The 18,336-nt window shown below is 43.5% G+C and overlaps 1 protein-coding gene across 9 annotated transcripts in view; it reads right to left on the bottom strand.

Moving 5' to 3' along the window:
* The window catches only part of LOC102908820 (protein-tyrosine sulfotransferase 1), a 71,314-nt gene continuing 52,978 nt past the window's right edge, over window positions 1-18,336 (bottom strand). For 4 of the 9 annotated variants that reach the window (XM_042267927.2, XM_076561212.1, XM_042267925.2 and 1 more), the window contains 3 exons: window positions 6,599-6,649; window positions 1,213-1,255; window positions 1-507 (listed from right to left, as the gene is read on the bottom strand). In XM_042267927.2, coding sequence (XP_042123861.2) covers window positions 1,238-1,255; window positions 6,599-6,649 — 69 coding nt within the window. In that variant the 3' untranslated portion in view covers window positions 1-507; window positions 1,213-1,237. Of the gene's footprint in view, window positions 716-1,212; window positions 1,256-6,598; window positions 6,650-18,336 lie in introns of all 9 variants that reach the window. The other 5 variants (XM_076561215.1, XM_076561214.1, XM_076561217.1 and 2 more) reach the window with 3 other exon arrangements.

Raw genomic sequence — 18,336 nt, 5'->3', positions numbered from 1 at the left:
TTCACATTGAAGATTTTATTTTGAAAAATAAAATACAAAAGTCATTAAGTTGTAAATGTATACAGTAATTTCCCAACGTCTCTGAAACAATACAATGAATTATTTAAATAATTAAGGTATTTACTATTATCCACATCAATACATTTAAACAGGTACGAGTCTTCTACAAAATACCAGAATGTGTACAGACAACCTATTCCGAACGAGAGTGCCAGTTTTGTTAACAGAATGCCATCTTTAAACCCTTCTTCTCTTGAAACGAAAGACTGGAATCTGGTAAGAAAAGACAAGACCAAGAGGAGCTGTAACAGAACTGTGTCCCTGTTGGGCTCCTTATCTTGAGGGCCATGCATGTCACTGGGCTCAAGAGCCATCACTCAGGGAGGCTGGCTGTGTGACACCCACTCAGGGACAGGAGGCTGGTAGGTGAAGAGGACACCCCACTTCTCCCAGCAGAAGACAGCGGTTCCAGAGATTTCCCTTCTGTAGAAAAGGCAGCAGTCGTCCCTAGGGCAAACACAGCATGTGGTCACGGGCACAGGTCAAAGCAGCCCTTCCTGTACGGCTCCCCACCTGCTTCCTTGTTTGGGCTAGGGGGTGGGTGGGTTCCAGCAGTTCAGGGGCAGGAGGATGACAACCACGGACACAATGCCTCTGAGCGACGGCATGAGGGGCACACCTTCCCATCTGTGATGTTTCCAGTACCTGCAAATAACTTCAAGGTACAAAGCAAAGGATCACAGGGGCTGCCACAGACCCTTTCTAATGATGGCAACGGTCGCCTGCACCCGAAGCTACCACTAATGTCCAATGTCCAAAGCCACCATACTGACTTTTCATTCTGTGACATGACCTTGACAGACGAGTGGGCTCTCTGGGGTCACTCTTCTTGTCAGCACACAGGTGACTGGGCCTCTGTCTCTCAGTCCCTCATACGGTTAAAGCCCCCTTCCCAACACCATCTCCACACTTACTCTACGCCAGACTCGGAGGAAGTTACATCAGTTAGATCTTACCATGGAGCTCTGCCTAGCTACTCATCATTTCAGATAAGGAAACAGACACAGAATGAAGCTGCTTGGTGCCAGGAAGTGGCAGAACTAATGCCAACCCAGGCTGCCCGAGGCCAGAGCTGTGCTCTCTATCCGGACACACAGCTGTCTCTGCCAGCCCAAGTGGAGAATCCCACCCAGCAGCACCCGGAGGCCTCACCTCACTGTGGGAAGTTCCAGATCAGCTACTCCACTTGCTCAGTCTGTGGAAGGAAGCCATAGATATGTTAAAATCCTTGCAGTCAGGCAAGGTGATCAGTAGAGGTGATTGCTCTCACCAACACACCTGTATGGCCCAAAGGATTGTGACGGCTAACATTACATTTAAGGTTTAAACTTACTATGCTTGAGAGACCAAAAAGAAAAGAAAAAAAAAGCCTCTAACATGTAAGCCCCTGGCTTGTATAGGCTGTACTCTAGCAGCCCACTTCCCTTTTTCCCAAGACATTGAAGACTATTCTTAAAATTGACTGATCTTGTCAACTCTGCTGTTCTAGTAAGACAGTAGTTCTAAGACTGACTGCTATTTCTGCGTTTGTGACCAAGTTTGCTTACTCTGCTCACAAAGATGACCAGACAACTGCAAGACACATATGTTAAAGTAAGATCCTGCCTACACAGACAGAATACATGTAATCTAATGTCTTTGCCCCTATGAGCCATGGGCAGATGTGGCTAGGGGCTGCATCTTGGGAGCGCTCTCAGGGACAGTCCTGGCCCCATGTTGGGGGCCAGCACCTAGATAAAAATCCCCCTCTTCTTATTAAAATATAATCATGGTCATGGCGAATGACCCTCTGAGCGACCCCAGACCCATAACAGGGTTTTCTCAGACTTTTAGATAAATTCAGTCTGTAATTTTCTAAAGAAAGAAACTGGACGGGCCTTTCCCACACTCCAGGGAGACTAAATCCTTGGCATCTCCTGAGTAACAGGGATGCCTTTGTTCCTCACAAGCCCCATGAGTCACATCTAAGTCTATGTTAGGACATAAAATGACAGGGTGGGCTAATTATCAGAAAGATCAACCCTGTGGCCGGATGTTTGAAATGTCGAGTCAGCCTGGCCTCAAGTCAAATGCTGGGAGCTACAGTCCAGGAGCCTGTGGTTACTGCACACATGACCAGGCAGAAAGAGTGTGGACTCTGATCCCATAGGGACAAGACACATGGTTGTCTCCAGGGCCCTCCCAGACCCAGTCGTGCACCTCTTCCTTAGTTCTGACTGACCTTGAACTCAACTATGTGGAACAGGCCGGCTGAACTTACAGCAATCCTCCTGCCTCTGCCTCCCGATTCTTGGGTTAAAAGCATGTGCTGTCATGCCTACCCAGTTTCTATTTCTTTTTTCTTTCTTTCTTTCTTTCTTTTTTTTTTTTTTTTTTTGTTTTTTCGAGACAGGGTTTCTCTGTGTAGCTTTGCGCCTTTCCTGGGACTCACTTGGTAGCCCAGGCTGGCCTCGAACTCACAGAGATCCGCCTGCCTCTGCCTCCCGAGTGCTGGGATTAAAGGCGTGCGCCACCAACGCCCGGCCTCTTTCTTTCTTTTTTAATTTCAGGGCTGAGGACCGAACCCAGGGCCTTGTGCTTGTGGGGCAAGTACTCTACCACTGAGCTAAATCCCTAACCCCTCTTTTTTCTTTCTTGTGACAGTTTCATGTAATCCCAGAGGGCCTTGAACACTCTGTGTAGCTGAAGATGACCTGGATCTTGATTCCTCTGCCTCCAATTTACAAGGACTGAGACTAAAATTATGTGCCCACACTTGGACCATTTCTTACTTAAACCATAATCTTTCTTTTAAATTTTTATTTGTTTAACGTGTATGGGTATCTTGCCTACATGTATGTCTATACACCATGTGCATGCCTGGTACCTGAAGAGGGCATCAGATTCCTTGGACAAGTAGTTAGAAGCCACCATGTGGGTGGCTGGGAATTGAACCTGGGTCCTCTGGAAGAACAGCCATTATTCTTAACTGCTGATACATTGCTATAGCATGCTTTTTCAAAATTTCTATTTTTTAACATATGTGTATGTGCATGTCTGTCTGTCTGTCTGTCTGTCTGTCTGTGTAAGAATACATACATTTGAGTGTGATGCCCCAAGAGGCCAGAAGAGACTGTCAGATCCTCTGGAGCGGAAGTTCTAGCCAGTTGTAAGTTCAGCTGACAAGGGTGCTGGCAATGGAACCAAGGGTCTCTGCAAGAGCAGCCAGTGATCTTAATCACTGAGTCATCTAACCCTGAACTACAGTCTTTCATTTTCTAAATGTGTCTGTATGAAAGATTAAACAAAGTCACCATAGTAACATCAAATGCTTATCAAAGCACTGAAAACCTTTTTCTTTTTTCTTTTTTTGGTTTTTCAAGACAGGGTTTCTCTGCGTAGCTTTGCGCCTTTCCTGGAGCTCACTTGGTAGCCCAGGCTGGCCTCGAACTCACAGAGATCCACCTGCCTCTGCCTCCCGAGTGCTGGGATTAAAGGCGTGTGCCACCAATGCCCGGCAAACCCTTTTCTTATTGTCTTATAAGACTTCTCTATATTCTATTAATCAGTGTTGTGTTTCAAAAATAGTGTCCTACTGAGAGCCTATCTTCTACCATTTATTTATAGTTCTTATAGATTTTATTCTTGGAGTTGGGTATTGTGGAGCACACCTTTAATCCCAGCACTTGGGAGGCAGAGGCAGTCATATTTCTGTGAGTTTGAAGCCAGCCTGGTCTACAGAGTGAGTTCCAGCACAGCCAACATTACATAATAGAAATACCTCGTCTCAAAAACAAAAACAAATGTTACTATTGGGCTGGAAAGAAGTCTCAGTGGTTAAGAACATTTGTTGCTCTTCCAGAGAACTCAGGTTTGATTAACAGCACCCACATGGTAGTTTACAACTGTCTCTTAACCCTAGTTCCAGAGGATTTGACACCCTCTTCTGACCTCCTCCGGCACCAGGAATGCATGTGGTATACAGATATGAATGCAGGCAAAGCATGCATACCCTTAAGAATAATAATTTAAAGTTTATTATTAGTACTACTATTTTGAGACAAGGCCTCACTATGTAGCACTGGTTGTCCTAGAACTCACTATATAGACCAGGCTGGCCTTGAACTTATAGAGATCCACCTGCCTCTGTCTCCCAAGTGCTGAGGTTTCAAGGTATTCATTTTTAAAAATTGCTTGTTTGCTTCTTTATTTTTGTGTAGATGGATGTTTGTGTGAATGCTGTGGGGGAATGTGTGGACCACAGCACATATGTGGAAGAGACTCAGTTCATCCCTTCCCCCTTTATGTGGGCTCCAGGAATCAAACTCAGGCTGTCAGGCTTGGTGACAATGCCTTTACCCACTGAGCCATCTCAGCAACTCTAGCATTATTCATTGTTTGTGTTTGTTTAAGATAGGGTTTGGCTCTGTAGCCCAGGCTAGCCTTGAACTTATTATCCTCCTGCTTCCATCTTCCCTGTGTTGGGAAAACATGCATATGTCACTATATCCAGCTATGAAAAGTTTTAATAAATAAATATTCTCAACTCTGGTGTGTAATTTATCAGTCTCCTTCCAAGCCCCCAGACAGGGTTTCTCAAGTTATCCCTGTAGCTCTGGCTGTCCTGGAACTCACTCTGTGGAGCAGGCTGGCCTCAAACTCAGATATCTGCCTGACTCTGCCTCCCAGAGTGCTGGGCTTAAAGATGTCTGTCACCACTGCCCTGCAATTTATCATTCTTTAAATTCACGATCATGTCTTTATGACTAAAGACATCTTTCCTTCTGAAGGACGGAACATTCTCTTGTATGTTCTACCCACTTCCTTCTCCATCTGGAGATGACATGGGTTACTTGCTGCAGCACAGGAATGCCTTCAGTTTGGGTCTTAAACCCCTTTCTTGGTTTCTTCAAGTTTATCCCGCCTCTTGGATTGCTTTCTGGCTCTAATTTCCAAGGTTGTGAGAATTTACCCAGGGCTCTGGGATGTCAAGCACACTTTGGGCCCGGCCTTGCTCTCCCCTCAGGTAAGTAAGTGTCAGGTCTTTGAGGAGGATCAAGAATTCCTTGAGGAAGACCTTCCCTTTGCCTCCAACACCTGAGGACGCATCCTAATTTCTCACTCGTAACAGACCCCTAGCAAACAACTGCTGAATACATGAAAAGAATGGGAGAGGTTAAATCTATACTGCTAAAGTATGCCTTGGATGTACTCTGAAACACTCTGGTGTCGTGCATCCTTGCGGAGGGCTGGGAACTGAGAGTGGTCAGGTCGGCCCAGCCTTCATGCCTGGTGGGAGAGACCATGTCACTGAGCTCCAAAGGACAGCCTGCTTACACCAGGCTTGCTGCCCGAGACACAGTTCACACAGGCACAGAAGGTGCACTTCCCCTGTGATCGTAACTGAAGCACAGTTTGAAACTGTATGGACAGTATGGACAGCAGCTCCCTAGACACAGTACGCCTCAGCCCCATGCCGAACATCAAGGCTAATGCAGACAGGCAGTGACGTCACTTCTCCCAGCTGTTACACAGGTGACAGGGGATGACAGGACACTATGTGCTGCTTCAGGCACACCCACCACAACATTCTCTGTTTTTCTTCAGCTCAGGACACAATAATGGAATGCAAGTGAAATGAAACATTAACAGTTGTAATTATATACTGGCTTCCTTTTTGTTTTTGGGACAGGGTCTTCCTATGTAGGCCTGGCTGTTCTGGAACTTACTATGTAGACCAGGCTGGCCCTGAACACACAGAGATTTGCCTGCTTCTGCCTCCCAAGTGACTCTAAAGGCACGTACCACCATACCTGCCTAGTTCAAGGTTGGTTTCTTGGTTTCTTTGTTGGAGTCAGGGACTCTCTGACTAGCCCTAGCTGTCCTGAATCTCACTTTGTAGACCAGGATGGCCTCAAACTCACAGAGATCCACCTGCTTCTGCCCCAAGTGGGGTAAAAGGCATATATCCCCATGCCCAGTGGTTTCAATTATTTTTAAAAGCATAAGGGTTACAAGCTTTGAACTCTCACTGTTTGCTGACAGCCAACTGCTGTGTGCACTGTGTATTACAGGTCTTTTGGTTTCCAATGTGAGAACACTTAAAACACCACAGATGTGAACATACTAAAAATACCAAAGGTGCCTATATTATGAATGCAAAGTAGATGCTGCAGAGACTGGGCAGCCGCTCAGACATTCTCCTTACTTACATGTGAAATACTGTGTGGCTGTGTATGCAATCAGATCTGTTATCAACAAAGCACTTCCCTAGCTGTGGAAGACCCTGAACTCTCTCAAATCACGACTGTTAGCTACCACTAGCACAGGTCCCCGTCTTTTTCTATTTTCCTTACTTGTTTGTTTGTTTGCATGTTGAGAAGGAGCTGGCCTTGGATCAATAGTGATCCTCTCATCTCAGCTGATGGCTGGCATTAGAGGTATAAACCACACACCTGGCTTTTGTTTTCTTGTTTAAATTTCATTGTCTTTCCAAAAGCTTACTTTATGGAAGAGCCAGCTCTGACCTAAGAGAGGAGGAAGAAGTGGTGTACAGTACCTGGGGTTTTTCTTTCAGAAAGTCAGGGAGCTGAAATTCTCCTTTATAGACCTGGAAAGAACAGAGCAGGAGTGAGTTTAAGGGAACAGGAGCCTCCTGGTGCACATCTGCAGCCACTGGGCTGCTGCTTCACTTCTGGGTCATTTGGGATGGGAGAGAAACAGAACTTAGGGAGACCCCAACCCCCTGCAGTCTACCCCCATGCTCCTGAGCTGGCTGGCTAAGAACGGGCAGGGAGGGAATCAAACTAAAAATGCTATTCCTAGGAGCTGGGAAAAAGCAAGTTGCGGTAAGCTCCCTCAGAATTCATCTGGGTTTGGAGCAAGCTCCTCCTGGCTGCCCATCAATTTTCCAGTTCCAACCCTGGATTGGAGTCAACTTCAGGTTCCTCAATTTACCCAAGAGTCCTATTAAGCTGTATTAGCTGACCCTTAAAGTGACATCTACTTAAAGCTCATAGATCTTTTCTTTTGAGACAAGGTTATCCCAGCCTGGCCTTAAATGCATCATTTAGCCAAGAATTACCTTGAACTTCTAATTCCCGTCTCTGCCACCCCAGTGCTGGGATTACAGGCCTACATCATTATGCCTGGTGTGTACAGTCCTGGGGATCAAATCCTTTTGGCATGCTAGGTAAGCACTCTACAAACTCCGGCTCCATGCATTATATATTTGAATACTTGGTCCCCCAGCTGGCAGAACTGTTCAGGAAGGGTTAGAAGGTGTGGCTTTGTTGGAGAAGGTCTGTCATTGGGGGCAGGCTTTGAGATTTCAAAAGACTCACACCATTCCCAGTGTGCTCTCTCTCTGCTTCCTGTTTGTGGGTTGGGAAATGAACTCTGAATTGGTGCTCCAGTGCCAACATGCCTGCTGCTTGCTGTCATGCCAACTTTCATGATGGACTCTAGCCCTCTGAAACCTTAAGCCCAGTTATTGCTTTCTTTTTATGTATTGCTTTGGTCATGGTGTTTGGTTATTGGAATTGAAAAGTAACTAATATGGTACGTACACACACACACACACACACACACACACACACACACACACACACCACATGAATTTGCACTAAACAAGCATCTATAACTAGGACAATACAGTTTTGACATGAGGGCATACAGTATAACAAACCCTCACTTCCAGCACAGTACGGCCAAAGCAGTCCAGAGGAACAACACACTCAGAATGGATAAGTAAACCAGGAACAGGGATGCATAATCCAAGCAGCTGGGAGGTGGAGGCAGGAGAATCTCAAGTTTAAGGCCAGCCTCAGCTACATAGTGAGTTAGGCCAGCACAGGCTACTTGACACCCTGTCTCAAAAAAACTCCAAATAGGTGGGATGTGATGGTATATGCTTTTAATGCCAGCATTGGGGAAGCAGAGGCAGGCGGCCAGGGATACACAGCGACAGCCTGTCTAAAAAAGGGTGTGGCTCATTGGTAATTTCCTAGTATGTATGAGATCCTAGCTTTAATCCTCAGGACCATTCAATAATAATAATAATAATAATAATAATAATAATAATAATAATAATAATAAATTATTAAACAGTCAATGCATACAGTGTATACTCTACAGTGAAAATAATATGAATTGCTATACTACTACTACTGACAGAGATGACTCTCGACACATAATCGTGACAGTGTTGGGGGGGCAGATCCTGAGAAATATAGTCTTGATATTGCAGTCATTATGAGGTGTGAGGATTCTGTGATCTTTTAGTGATGTGTTGGATATACTTACTATATATATATATATATACTTAAGCAGAGCATTTTTTTCTTTTTCTTTTCTTTTTTTCCTTTCGGAGGTAAGGATTGAACCGAGGGCCTTGCGCTTGCTAGGCAAGCGCTCTAAGGCTGGTAGGAAAAACTAATAATCAAATTAACTCAGTGGCTTAATGTAAAACAGTGATTGCTTGCTGGTCATGGTGGTACATATCTAGTATGCAGTACTTGAAAAGCAGAAGCAGGAGCAGAAGAATCTAGAGTTTGAGGCCAGCTTTGGCTACACAGTAAGACCCTATTTCTTTCTCCAAAACAAACAGACAAATAAATATATTGCTACTAAAACACATACATACCCACTGTTTAAGTATAAAAATGTTTCAACACAGTTTGCAGTAGCTTTGTTTCTGTTCTTTTAAGAACTATTAATATCATAAAGAATAGAAAAGCAGTCTATTAAAAAAAAAGTTTGAGCCTGATGTGGTGACGCACATCTTTAATTTCAACACCCGAAAGCAGAGGCAGGTGGATCTCTGAGTTTAAGACCAGCCTGGTCTACAAAGTGAGTTCCAGGACAGCCAGGGCAATACAGAGAAACCCAGTCTTGAAAAAACCACACACACACACACACACACACACACACACACACACACACACACACACACAAGTTGGACAGCTGCTGGGTTCAGAATTACTGTGATAAGAACCTATACATCTGATGAGAATCACCAGATAGCTCCCCAGCATACAAAGACATGTTCTAAATAATGGTTAAAAAACAAACAGCTGGGCGGTGGTGGCACCCGCATTTAATTCCAGCACTCGGGAGGCAGGGGCAGACTGATCTGATTTCGAGGCCAGCCTGGTGCAGGACAGCCAGGGCTACCCAAATAAACCCTGTCTCAAAAAAACCAAAACAAAACAAAAACTAATAATAATAATAACTTAAAAATAGAATTAATTAAAAAGAAACAAGCAAACACAAACTAGGAGGAATTAAACCAAAAGGAATTCGATATTAGATTCTGTTGCAGGATATTTGATCACATTTTGACACTCCGAGACTGTCAAATAAAGTTTACTTTGAATCAGGGGGCAGAGCCAGCAACTAGCTGACTGGAATTAGCCATAGAGAAGCCAGCAATTTGGATAGAGAAAGCACACAGGAAGGAAAGAACAGGGACTTGAGTGTGGCGCTTCCTTTTGGTTTTGGGAGGAGTAAAGAGACATGTCTCTTGTTAGGTCTCCAGCCAAAAAGCAAGGTTGCTGGTGGCTTCTCGGCCTCTCTGATCTAACAAGTTTTCACCCTCACATCTGACTTCTGAGTCTTTGTTGGTAAATAGAACAATAGAGACTTAGTTTAAACCTACATATTGTAGCTGCAGCAGAGTGGGAGCCCTGGGACCGAAAGGCCCTCCAGGCCATGACCTGAGTGGCCAGCAGAGTGCTGACTGCAGGGCCATTGGGCCACAGATGATAATTAAAATATCAATTCATGTGTAGCCACTAAGCCAACAACAACAACAACAACAAATTAAAATTCTTTAAATTTTTTTTATTTATCTGTGCTTGTGTGTGTGTGTGTGTGTGTGTGTGTGTGTGTGTGTGTCTGTCTGTCTGTCTGTCTGTCTGTGTTTGTGTCTGTCTATGCCACATGAGAAAATATGCTCAGAGGGGCCAAAAAAGGGTGTTGGATCCCCCGGAGCTGGAGTTACAAGCAGTTGTGAGCTGCCTGGTGTGGGTGCTGAGAATAGGACTCAGGTACTTTGTAAGAAGAACAATCAGGTGTGATAGCATGGGCACATGCCACTAAACCCAGCACTTGGGAGGTAGAGGTGGCCGAGCTTGGTCTACACAGCAAGTTCCAGGTCAGCCAGGACTACATAGAAATCTGTCTCAAAAAAAAAAAAAAAGCAACAACAAAAGACTGTGATATAATAACAGAGGGGCTCGTGGTTTAGCTGCTCTGGCAGAGGACCCAGGTTTGATTTCCAGCACCTACATGCTGGCTGACAGCCATCCTTAACTCCATTTCCAGGGGACCCAATGCCCTCTTCTGACCTTGGTACATACACATGCAAGCAGTCAAAGTACTCATACACCTCAAATAGAATAAAAGACCTTAAACACGTTTTTAAAAGATTATATTACAATCTGACTGCTGTTTAGGTTACCCTACCTGCAGCACCGCTTCCCCCCATCATGGATACTGACAGGTACCTGCTGAGACACTATCTGTCAATCTCTAGCTGTCACATTTCCAGATCCAGTTTCTGATCTGGGAAAGTGAATTTACATGAAAGGAAGTATTTGTGGCCACACAGCCTGCTCCCTACTACCCTCCCTGGCAACAGGCTTGCACTGTGAAACCACTCCTGTGTTCAGAGAGCTAGAAGAAGAGACCCATCTTCAGCCACGTGGGCTTGATTCTTATCAGCAGAGACCTTACCATAATGTCTGTCTCCGGTGCTGGGGGTTCAACTCTCCTTGGAGCCCTAACCATGTTGCTGTCTGCCTGTCTTTGGCGTTAGTAACTCTTCTAATAAACATCTCCCAACAAACCATCTCTTCAGTTTCCTCCTGCACCCGCACCTGAGGCCTTTCAGCTGCACCTGGTCCCATCCCTAGATGCTAAGATTATGTGTGTTTGTGGTTTTAAACTGCTAATAGGCCTGAGGGCAATGTGTTATGTCTCAGCAGATAAGCAACAGAGTTGAAATTATTATATTGCAACAAATACCTAAAATGTGGACAGTATCACCATGGAGAAGCAGGTGGGATCCTGGACTTTAAAGAGCCTACCTATGAGCATTTTAAAGGATGGGAGGGATAACATGGAGGCAGGGGGAGAGCTTTACCAGAGGACCCTGTTCAATTCTCAATACCCACACCAGGGGTTTCACAACCACCTGTAACTCCAGGTCTAGAGGATCCAATACCCTCTTCTGGACTCTGAAGGTACTTCTCTTCACATGTGTGCCTGTGCACGCGCGCGCGCGCGCACACACACACACACACACACACACACACACACACACCATTAAAAATAAATATATCTTTAAAACAAAAAAAAAAAAACCTCTCACACATGCCCTTGAATCTTTTAAAAATTTATTTATCTTCCATCCCAACCACATTTTCTCCTCCCTCCTCTCCTTCCATTCCCTCCCCTCACCTCCCTCCCACACACACCCCCAATCCACTCCTCTGTTTCTGATCACAAAGGGGCAGGCCTCCCATGGTATCAACAAAGCGTGGCATATCAAGTTGCAGTAAGACTAAGCACCTCCCCTTGTATTTAGGCTGGGCAAGGTGATCCAGTATGAGGACTAGGTTCCCAAGAGCCACCCAAGGCATTAGGGACAGCCTCTGCTGCCATTGTTAGGAGTCCCACAAACAGACCAAGCTGTACAACTGTCACATATATGTAGAGGGCTTAGGTCAGTCCCATGCAGGATCCCTGGTTGCTGGTTCAGACTCTGTGAGTTCCTATAGCCAGGCTAGTTGTTTCTGTGGGTTTTCCTGTGATGTCCTTGCCCCCTCTGGCTGCTACACTCTTTTCTCCCTCTCTACAGCAGGATCCCCTGAGCTCGGCCTGATATTTGGCCGTGGGTCTCTGCATCTGTTTCCATCAGTTACTGGATGAGGGCTCTCTGATGACAATTGAGGCAGTCACCAATCTGGTGACAGGGGATGGCCAGTTTGGGCTACATATCCACTATTGCTAGGAGTCTTAGCTAGGGTCATCCTTGTAGATTCACGGGCATTTCCCTTATATCCAGTTTCTAACTGACCCCTTTCCAGTCATCTCTTCTAGTGCTGTCCCCTCCACCCCCCCCAACCTGACCCCCCAAGTTCTCATGGCCACCCACCCCAGGTCACTTAATCTTAACTCACTTAGTTATATGGACAACTTTCTTCCAGATGTATGTGCCAAAGAAGTGGGGTATTTGCAACTTTCAAATAATAAAACAGCTGAAGCCAAAGTCCTGTGTCACACACACAAGAGAAATATGGCAATCAGGGAAAATAGTAAGACCCAAAGTCTATGTTAAGGGTATAAAGTCATACTATTCTTACAAGTGTTCCCTGAGTGAAGTCAGGAAGATAAAAACTCTTTTAAACAATAAATGCATTAACCTTACAAAACTCACTGGGCTAGATTGTAAATATCAGGGCTAGAGAGATGGCTCAGCGGCTAAGAGCACTTGTTCTTGCATAGGATCTGGTTTTGTGGCTCACAGTCATCCATAACTACAGTTCCAGGGGATCAGACCCCATCTCCTGACTTCTTTAGGCATTAGGCACACGTGTGGCAAGCAGATATAAATGTGAGCAAAACATTCACACACATTTAAAAAAAAGAATCATATTAGGGAGCTGGAGACAGGGCTCAGCAGTTAAGAGCACTGGCTGCTCTTCTGAGGACCTAACTTCAGTCCCTAGCACTTACACTGGGCAGCTCACAACCACCTACGACTCCAGCTCCACTGGATCCAACACCTTCTTCTGGCCTCTGTGGTTACTGGCCCCCCCCCCCCAACTTGTAAAATCTTTTAAAAAAAGAAAAATAAAACAACAAATCTTAAAACAAGTGTGTGCCCTGATGCCTCCTCCTCAGAGAGGGAGGGGGGAAGGGGTGGAGAGCATCATTTGTGGAGGGACTGAAACCCAAGAATAAGTATACTATATAACAGGCAGAGACTATTTCAGGCTTTGTGGGGCCACACAGCCTCTGTCTCAGTGCCCAGCTCCACCCCTGTAGGGCACACACAATCCTGCAGAACATACAAATGAGGCAATGTGGCATGCTCTGGTAACAACTGATCTACAAAACAGGGTGTCAGAATAGATCTGCCTGTGAGCAATGACCTCCAATCTCTAGAACTTAAAAAAAAAATTCTTAGAATGAGAAAGCTTTATACAACCTCCAACAGTATGTACTGGTCCCTAGATTACGTACTTAGTATTGTACTATACACCTCAGACTTTAAAGTTCTGCTCACAGTTTTCTTCAAAGTACACATACTATGTTTTCCTTTATTTTTTGCAGTGCTGTGGATGGAACCCAGGGCCTTGCACATCCCAGACAGGCCCTACACCACTCACTAGAGTCCAACTCCATATTTTCAACTGCAAAGCCAAAGATTGGTCTCACAGTCTTTTCCCATCCAAGGTCGTAAATTCAAAATTTGCCCTAAATTAGAACATCCGTTATCCCTTGCCTTTCTTCCTCTAAACTCACTACAGTCCCTGCTTTGGTCCTCCCAATTGCACTGAAGTGCACAGAATAGCTTAAACATAATTATGTGCAGAATTGGATTAGTTTTAAATTTCAGTTCCCGATAGACCCTCACCAACAGTACATGCTTTGCCTGCTACTCATCATTAATACAATTCATTATTTCTATTACTTTTCCCCTTGAGGAATTATGACTTGGTAGTTTCACATGCAGAGAAAACACAATCCTAGCCAGGAATGACAATACAGGAAGGAAGCTAGCTTTGAAGTTTACATTCCTAGTCCCTCTGGGCTTGTGTGACCCAGAAGAGACTCGTTATCTCCAAAACAGAAATGCTGTCTAACAGCTGGTGACACTCGTGTTTACATGTTCTCATCTGACTCTAAGGATTCTGGCAGCTGTGCACATCACAGACTGGTTCTTAGAAAGTTCAACAGTCTTGTCCTGTCTGAAAACAACAAGAAGATGTTAATGTTTCCTACACTGTGAAGAAAATGCATAATTAGCTCAGAAGCACAAAAATCCACTCTGAACATATCTTTAATACACAGACACACAAAGCTACAGTGCCAGAACTATTGGATGAAGATGAGTCAGAAAGTGATTCAATCGGGACTATTGGCCAGTGTAAAATAGAAAACTTCGCAGCACAGTAAGCAGGACCAATATATGAAATTAGCATTAAAACTTAGATTTTCAAGCCCAGGATGGTGACACATACCTTGATCCCAGACCTTAGGAAGTGGAGAGGAAAATACATATAGTTCATTTGTTTTCACTGTATGTGTATCAGTGTTCTGCCTGCATATATGTCTGTTTAGAACATTCATGTAGTACCCATGGAGTCCAGAAGAGAGTATCAGATCCCTCCTGGAACTGGAGTCACAGGCAGTTCTGAGTCACCATGTGGTGCTGGGAATTGAACCTGGGTCCTCTGGAAGAGCAGCTAATGCTCTTAACTGTGAAATCATCTCTCCAGCCCACCGGATAAGGTTCTAAAGACTACAGTTCAAGATCAGTGTGCTGAACCATGCTTGTCAAGAACTACGATAGCCACATTGCTATGAGTGTTGAGTGCTCCAAAGAACCAGCCACTACCATATTAAAACTGGTATCCAGCTCTCCACTATTATTTCTTCCTTCCTTCCTTCCTTCCTTCCTTCCTTCCTTCCTTCCTTCCTTCCTTCCTTCCTTCCTTCCTTCCTTCCTTCCTTCCTTCCTTCCTTCCTTTCCTCCCTCCCTCCCTCCCTCCCTCCCTCTTTCTTTTTCTATCATCAGTTTGATACAGTACAAATTCTTATCCTAATAGTGAAATGTTTCATTGAGGCTTGCCTAGTAATTGAGTAAAACCAAAACTTATTCTAAGCCACAATCATCCTAGGATTCCCCCTGCTATATAGCCTCCCTGGTTCTGTGGGTTTCAGTCTAATTGTTCTTTGCTTTATATCTAGAATCCATTTATGAGTGAGTACATACCATGTTTGTCCTTCTGGGTTTGGGTTACCTCACTCAGGATGACATTTTCTAGTTCCATCCATTTGCCTGCAAATTTCATGCTTTCATTGTTTTTCTCTGCTGAGTAGTACTCCATTGTGTATATGTACCACATTTTCTTATTCCATTCTTCAGTTGAGGGGCATCTAGGTTGTTTCCAGGTTCTGGCTATTACAAATAGTGCTGCTATGAACATAGTGGAGCATGTATCTTTGTGGTATGATTGAGCATTCCTTGGGTATATGCCCAAGAGTGGGATGGCTGGGTCTTGAGGTAGATTGATTCCCAATTTTCTGAGAAACTGCCATACTGATGTCCACAGTGGTTGTACAAGTTTACATTCCCACCAACAGTGGAGGAGTGTTCCCTTTGCTCCACATCCTCTCCAATATAGACTGTCATTAGTGTTTTTGATCATGGCCATTCTGACAGGTGTAAGGTGGTATCTCAGAGTCATTTTGATTTGCATTTCTCTGATGATTAAGGATGTTGAGCATTTCTTTAAATGTCTTTCAGCCATTTGTGATTCTTCTTTTGAGAATTCTGTTTAGCTCTTTAGCTCATTTTTTAAATTGGATTGTTCAATATTTTGATGTCTAGTTTCTTGAGTTCTTTATATACTTTGGAGATCAGTCCTCTGTCAGATGTGGGGTTGGTGAAGATCTTTTCTCATTCTGCAGGCTGTCTTTTTGTCTTATTGACCGTGTCTTTTGCCCTACAAAAGCTTCTCAGTTTCAAGAGGTCCCATTTATTAATTGTTGTGCTCAGTGTGTGTGTGTTGCTGGTGTTATATTTAGGAAGTGATCTCCTGTGTCAATGTGTTCAAGAGTACTTCCTACTTTCTCTTCTATTAAGTTTAGTGTAACTGGATTTATGTTGAGGTCTTTGATCCACTTGGACTTGAGTTTTGTGCATGGTGACAGATATGGATCTATTTGTAATCTTTTACATATTGACATTCAGTTATGCCAGCACCATTTGTTGAAGATACCTTTTTTCCCCATTATATAGTTTTGGCTTCTTTGTCAAAAATCAGGTGTTCATATGTGCATGGATTAATGTCAGGGTCTTCAATTCGATTCCATTGGTCTGTATGTCAGTTTTTATATCAGCACCAAGCTGTTTTTTATTACTATAGCTCTATAGTAGAGCTTGAGGTCAGGGATGGTGATGTCTCCAGAGGTTGCTTTATTATATAAGGATTCTTTTAGCTATCCTGAGTCTTTTGTTTTTCCATATGAAGGTGAGTATTTTTCTTTCCAAGTCTGTGAAGAATTGTGTTGGGATTTTGATGGGGATTGTATTGAGTCTGTAGATTGCTTTTGGTAAGATTGGCATTTTTACTGTGTTAATCCTACCTATCCATGAGCTTGGGAGATCTTCCATTTTCTGATATCTTCTTCAATTTCTTTCTTTAGAGATTTAAAGTTCTTATCAAAAAGGTCCTTCACTTGTTTAGTTAGTGTTATCCCAAGGTATTTTATATTATTTGTGGCTATTGTAAAGGGTGATGCTTCTCTGACTTCTTTCTCAGCCCTTTTATCATGTGTGTATAGGAGGGCTACTGATTTTTTTTTTTTTTTTTTTTTTTTAGTTAATCTTGTATCCTGCCACTTTACTGAAGGAGTTTATCAGCTGCAGGAGTTCCCTGGTAGAATCTTTGGGGTCACTTATGTATACTATCATATCATCTGCAAATAGTGAAAGTTTGACTTCTTCCTTGCCAATTTGTATCCCCTTTGATCTCCTTTTGTTGTCTTATTGCTCTAGGTAGAACTTCAAGCACTATATTGAATAAATATGGGGAGAGTGGACAACCTTGTCTTGTTCCTGATTTTAGTGGAATCACTTTGAGTTTCTCTCCGTTTAATTTGATATTGGTTGTTGGCTTGCTGTAAATTGCCTTTATTATGTTTAGGAATGTTCCTTGTATTCCTGATCTCTCTAAGACCTTTATCATGAAGGGGTGTTGGATTTTGTCAAAGGCTTTTTCAGGATCTAATGAGAAGACCATGTGATTTTTTTTCTTTCAGTTTGTTTATTGTGTGGAACAATTTGAAGAGTATTGGAATTAGTTTTTCTTTGAAAGTCTGGTAGAATTCTGCACTGAAACCGTCCTGGGCTTTTTTTTTTTTTTTTTTTTTTTTTTTGGTTGGGAGACTTTTGATGACTGTTTCTATTTCTTTAGGAGTTATTGGTCTATTTAAATAGTTTATCTGGTCTTGTTTTAACTTTGACATGTGGTGTCTATCCAGAAAATTGTCCATTTCTTCCAGATTTTCCAATTTTGTGGCGTACAGGTTTTTGAAGTCTGACCTGATGATTCTCTGGATTTCCTTGTTGTCTGTTGTTATGTCTCCCTTTTCATTTCTGATTTTGTTAATCTGGGTGCTCTCTCTTTGCCTTTTGGTTAATTTGGCTAGGGGTTTGTCTATCTTGTTTATTTTTTCAAAGAACCAACTCTTTGTTTCATTGATTTTTTTGTATTGTTCTCTTGGTTTTGCTTTCCACTATTCTTGTGGAAAGGCTGGGGGATATGTATGTGTGCATACATGCATGTATAAATCCTAAGTTCATTTAGTGTGGCTTGTATAAACATGTGTTTAGGGATGACATAACAAGGGGCCTGTCCCTGGAGAAAACAGACTCCCTACCTCAGCAGCCACCAAGTGGCCGTAGCTCTTCCATTTAGTCGAGGCTTATGAAATGTCCCCCAACCACACTGGCATGTTGACTGGTGTGGTCACTAAGCACGTTTTGTTTAGGTAACTATCTTGTTGAGATTTCATTGGGGCAGCTTCCCTGCTATGTTTAGGAGATACTATTTTGCAGCAGGTGCTATTCCTGTTCGGAAATATCCCTAGACTATTTAAAAGGCAATGGAGGATCTGGAGACATGGTTCAGCAGTTAAAAGCACTTGTTGCTTCTTCAGAGGACCTGAATTTGGTTTCCAGCACCCACATGGTGGCTCACAAGCACCTATAACTCCAATCCCAAGTGATCTGACTCCTTCTTCTGAACTCTGCACATACATTATTCACAGACATCCATGCATGCAAAACACTCATACACATAAAAAATTTAAAAATCTAAAAATAAAAACTATAAAAGGCAGTGGGTTGGGCATGGTGTTGTTTATCAGCAATTCCAGCACTCAAAGGGTTGAGACGGTAGATTGTAAATCTGGGCCTAGACTGGGCCATATAGTGAGTTGCTGCCTAATAATAAATAAATGAAAAGAAACCAGAGGCTAAGGGGCATGACACATACA

This window comes from Peromyscus maniculatus, chromosome 23 (assembly GCF_049852395.1).
Source record: "Peromyscus maniculatus bairdii isolate BWxNUB_F1_BW_parent chromosome 23, HU_Pman_BW_mat_3.1, whole genome shotgun sequence".
In the NCBI taxonomy this organism is placed as follows: Eukaryota; Metazoa; Chordata; class Mammalia; order Rodentia; family Cricetidae; genus Peromyscus; species Peromyscus maniculatus.
The sequence above is the reverse complement of the archived record's forward strand: the minus strand, read 5'-3'. Positions and strand labels throughout refer to the sequence as shown.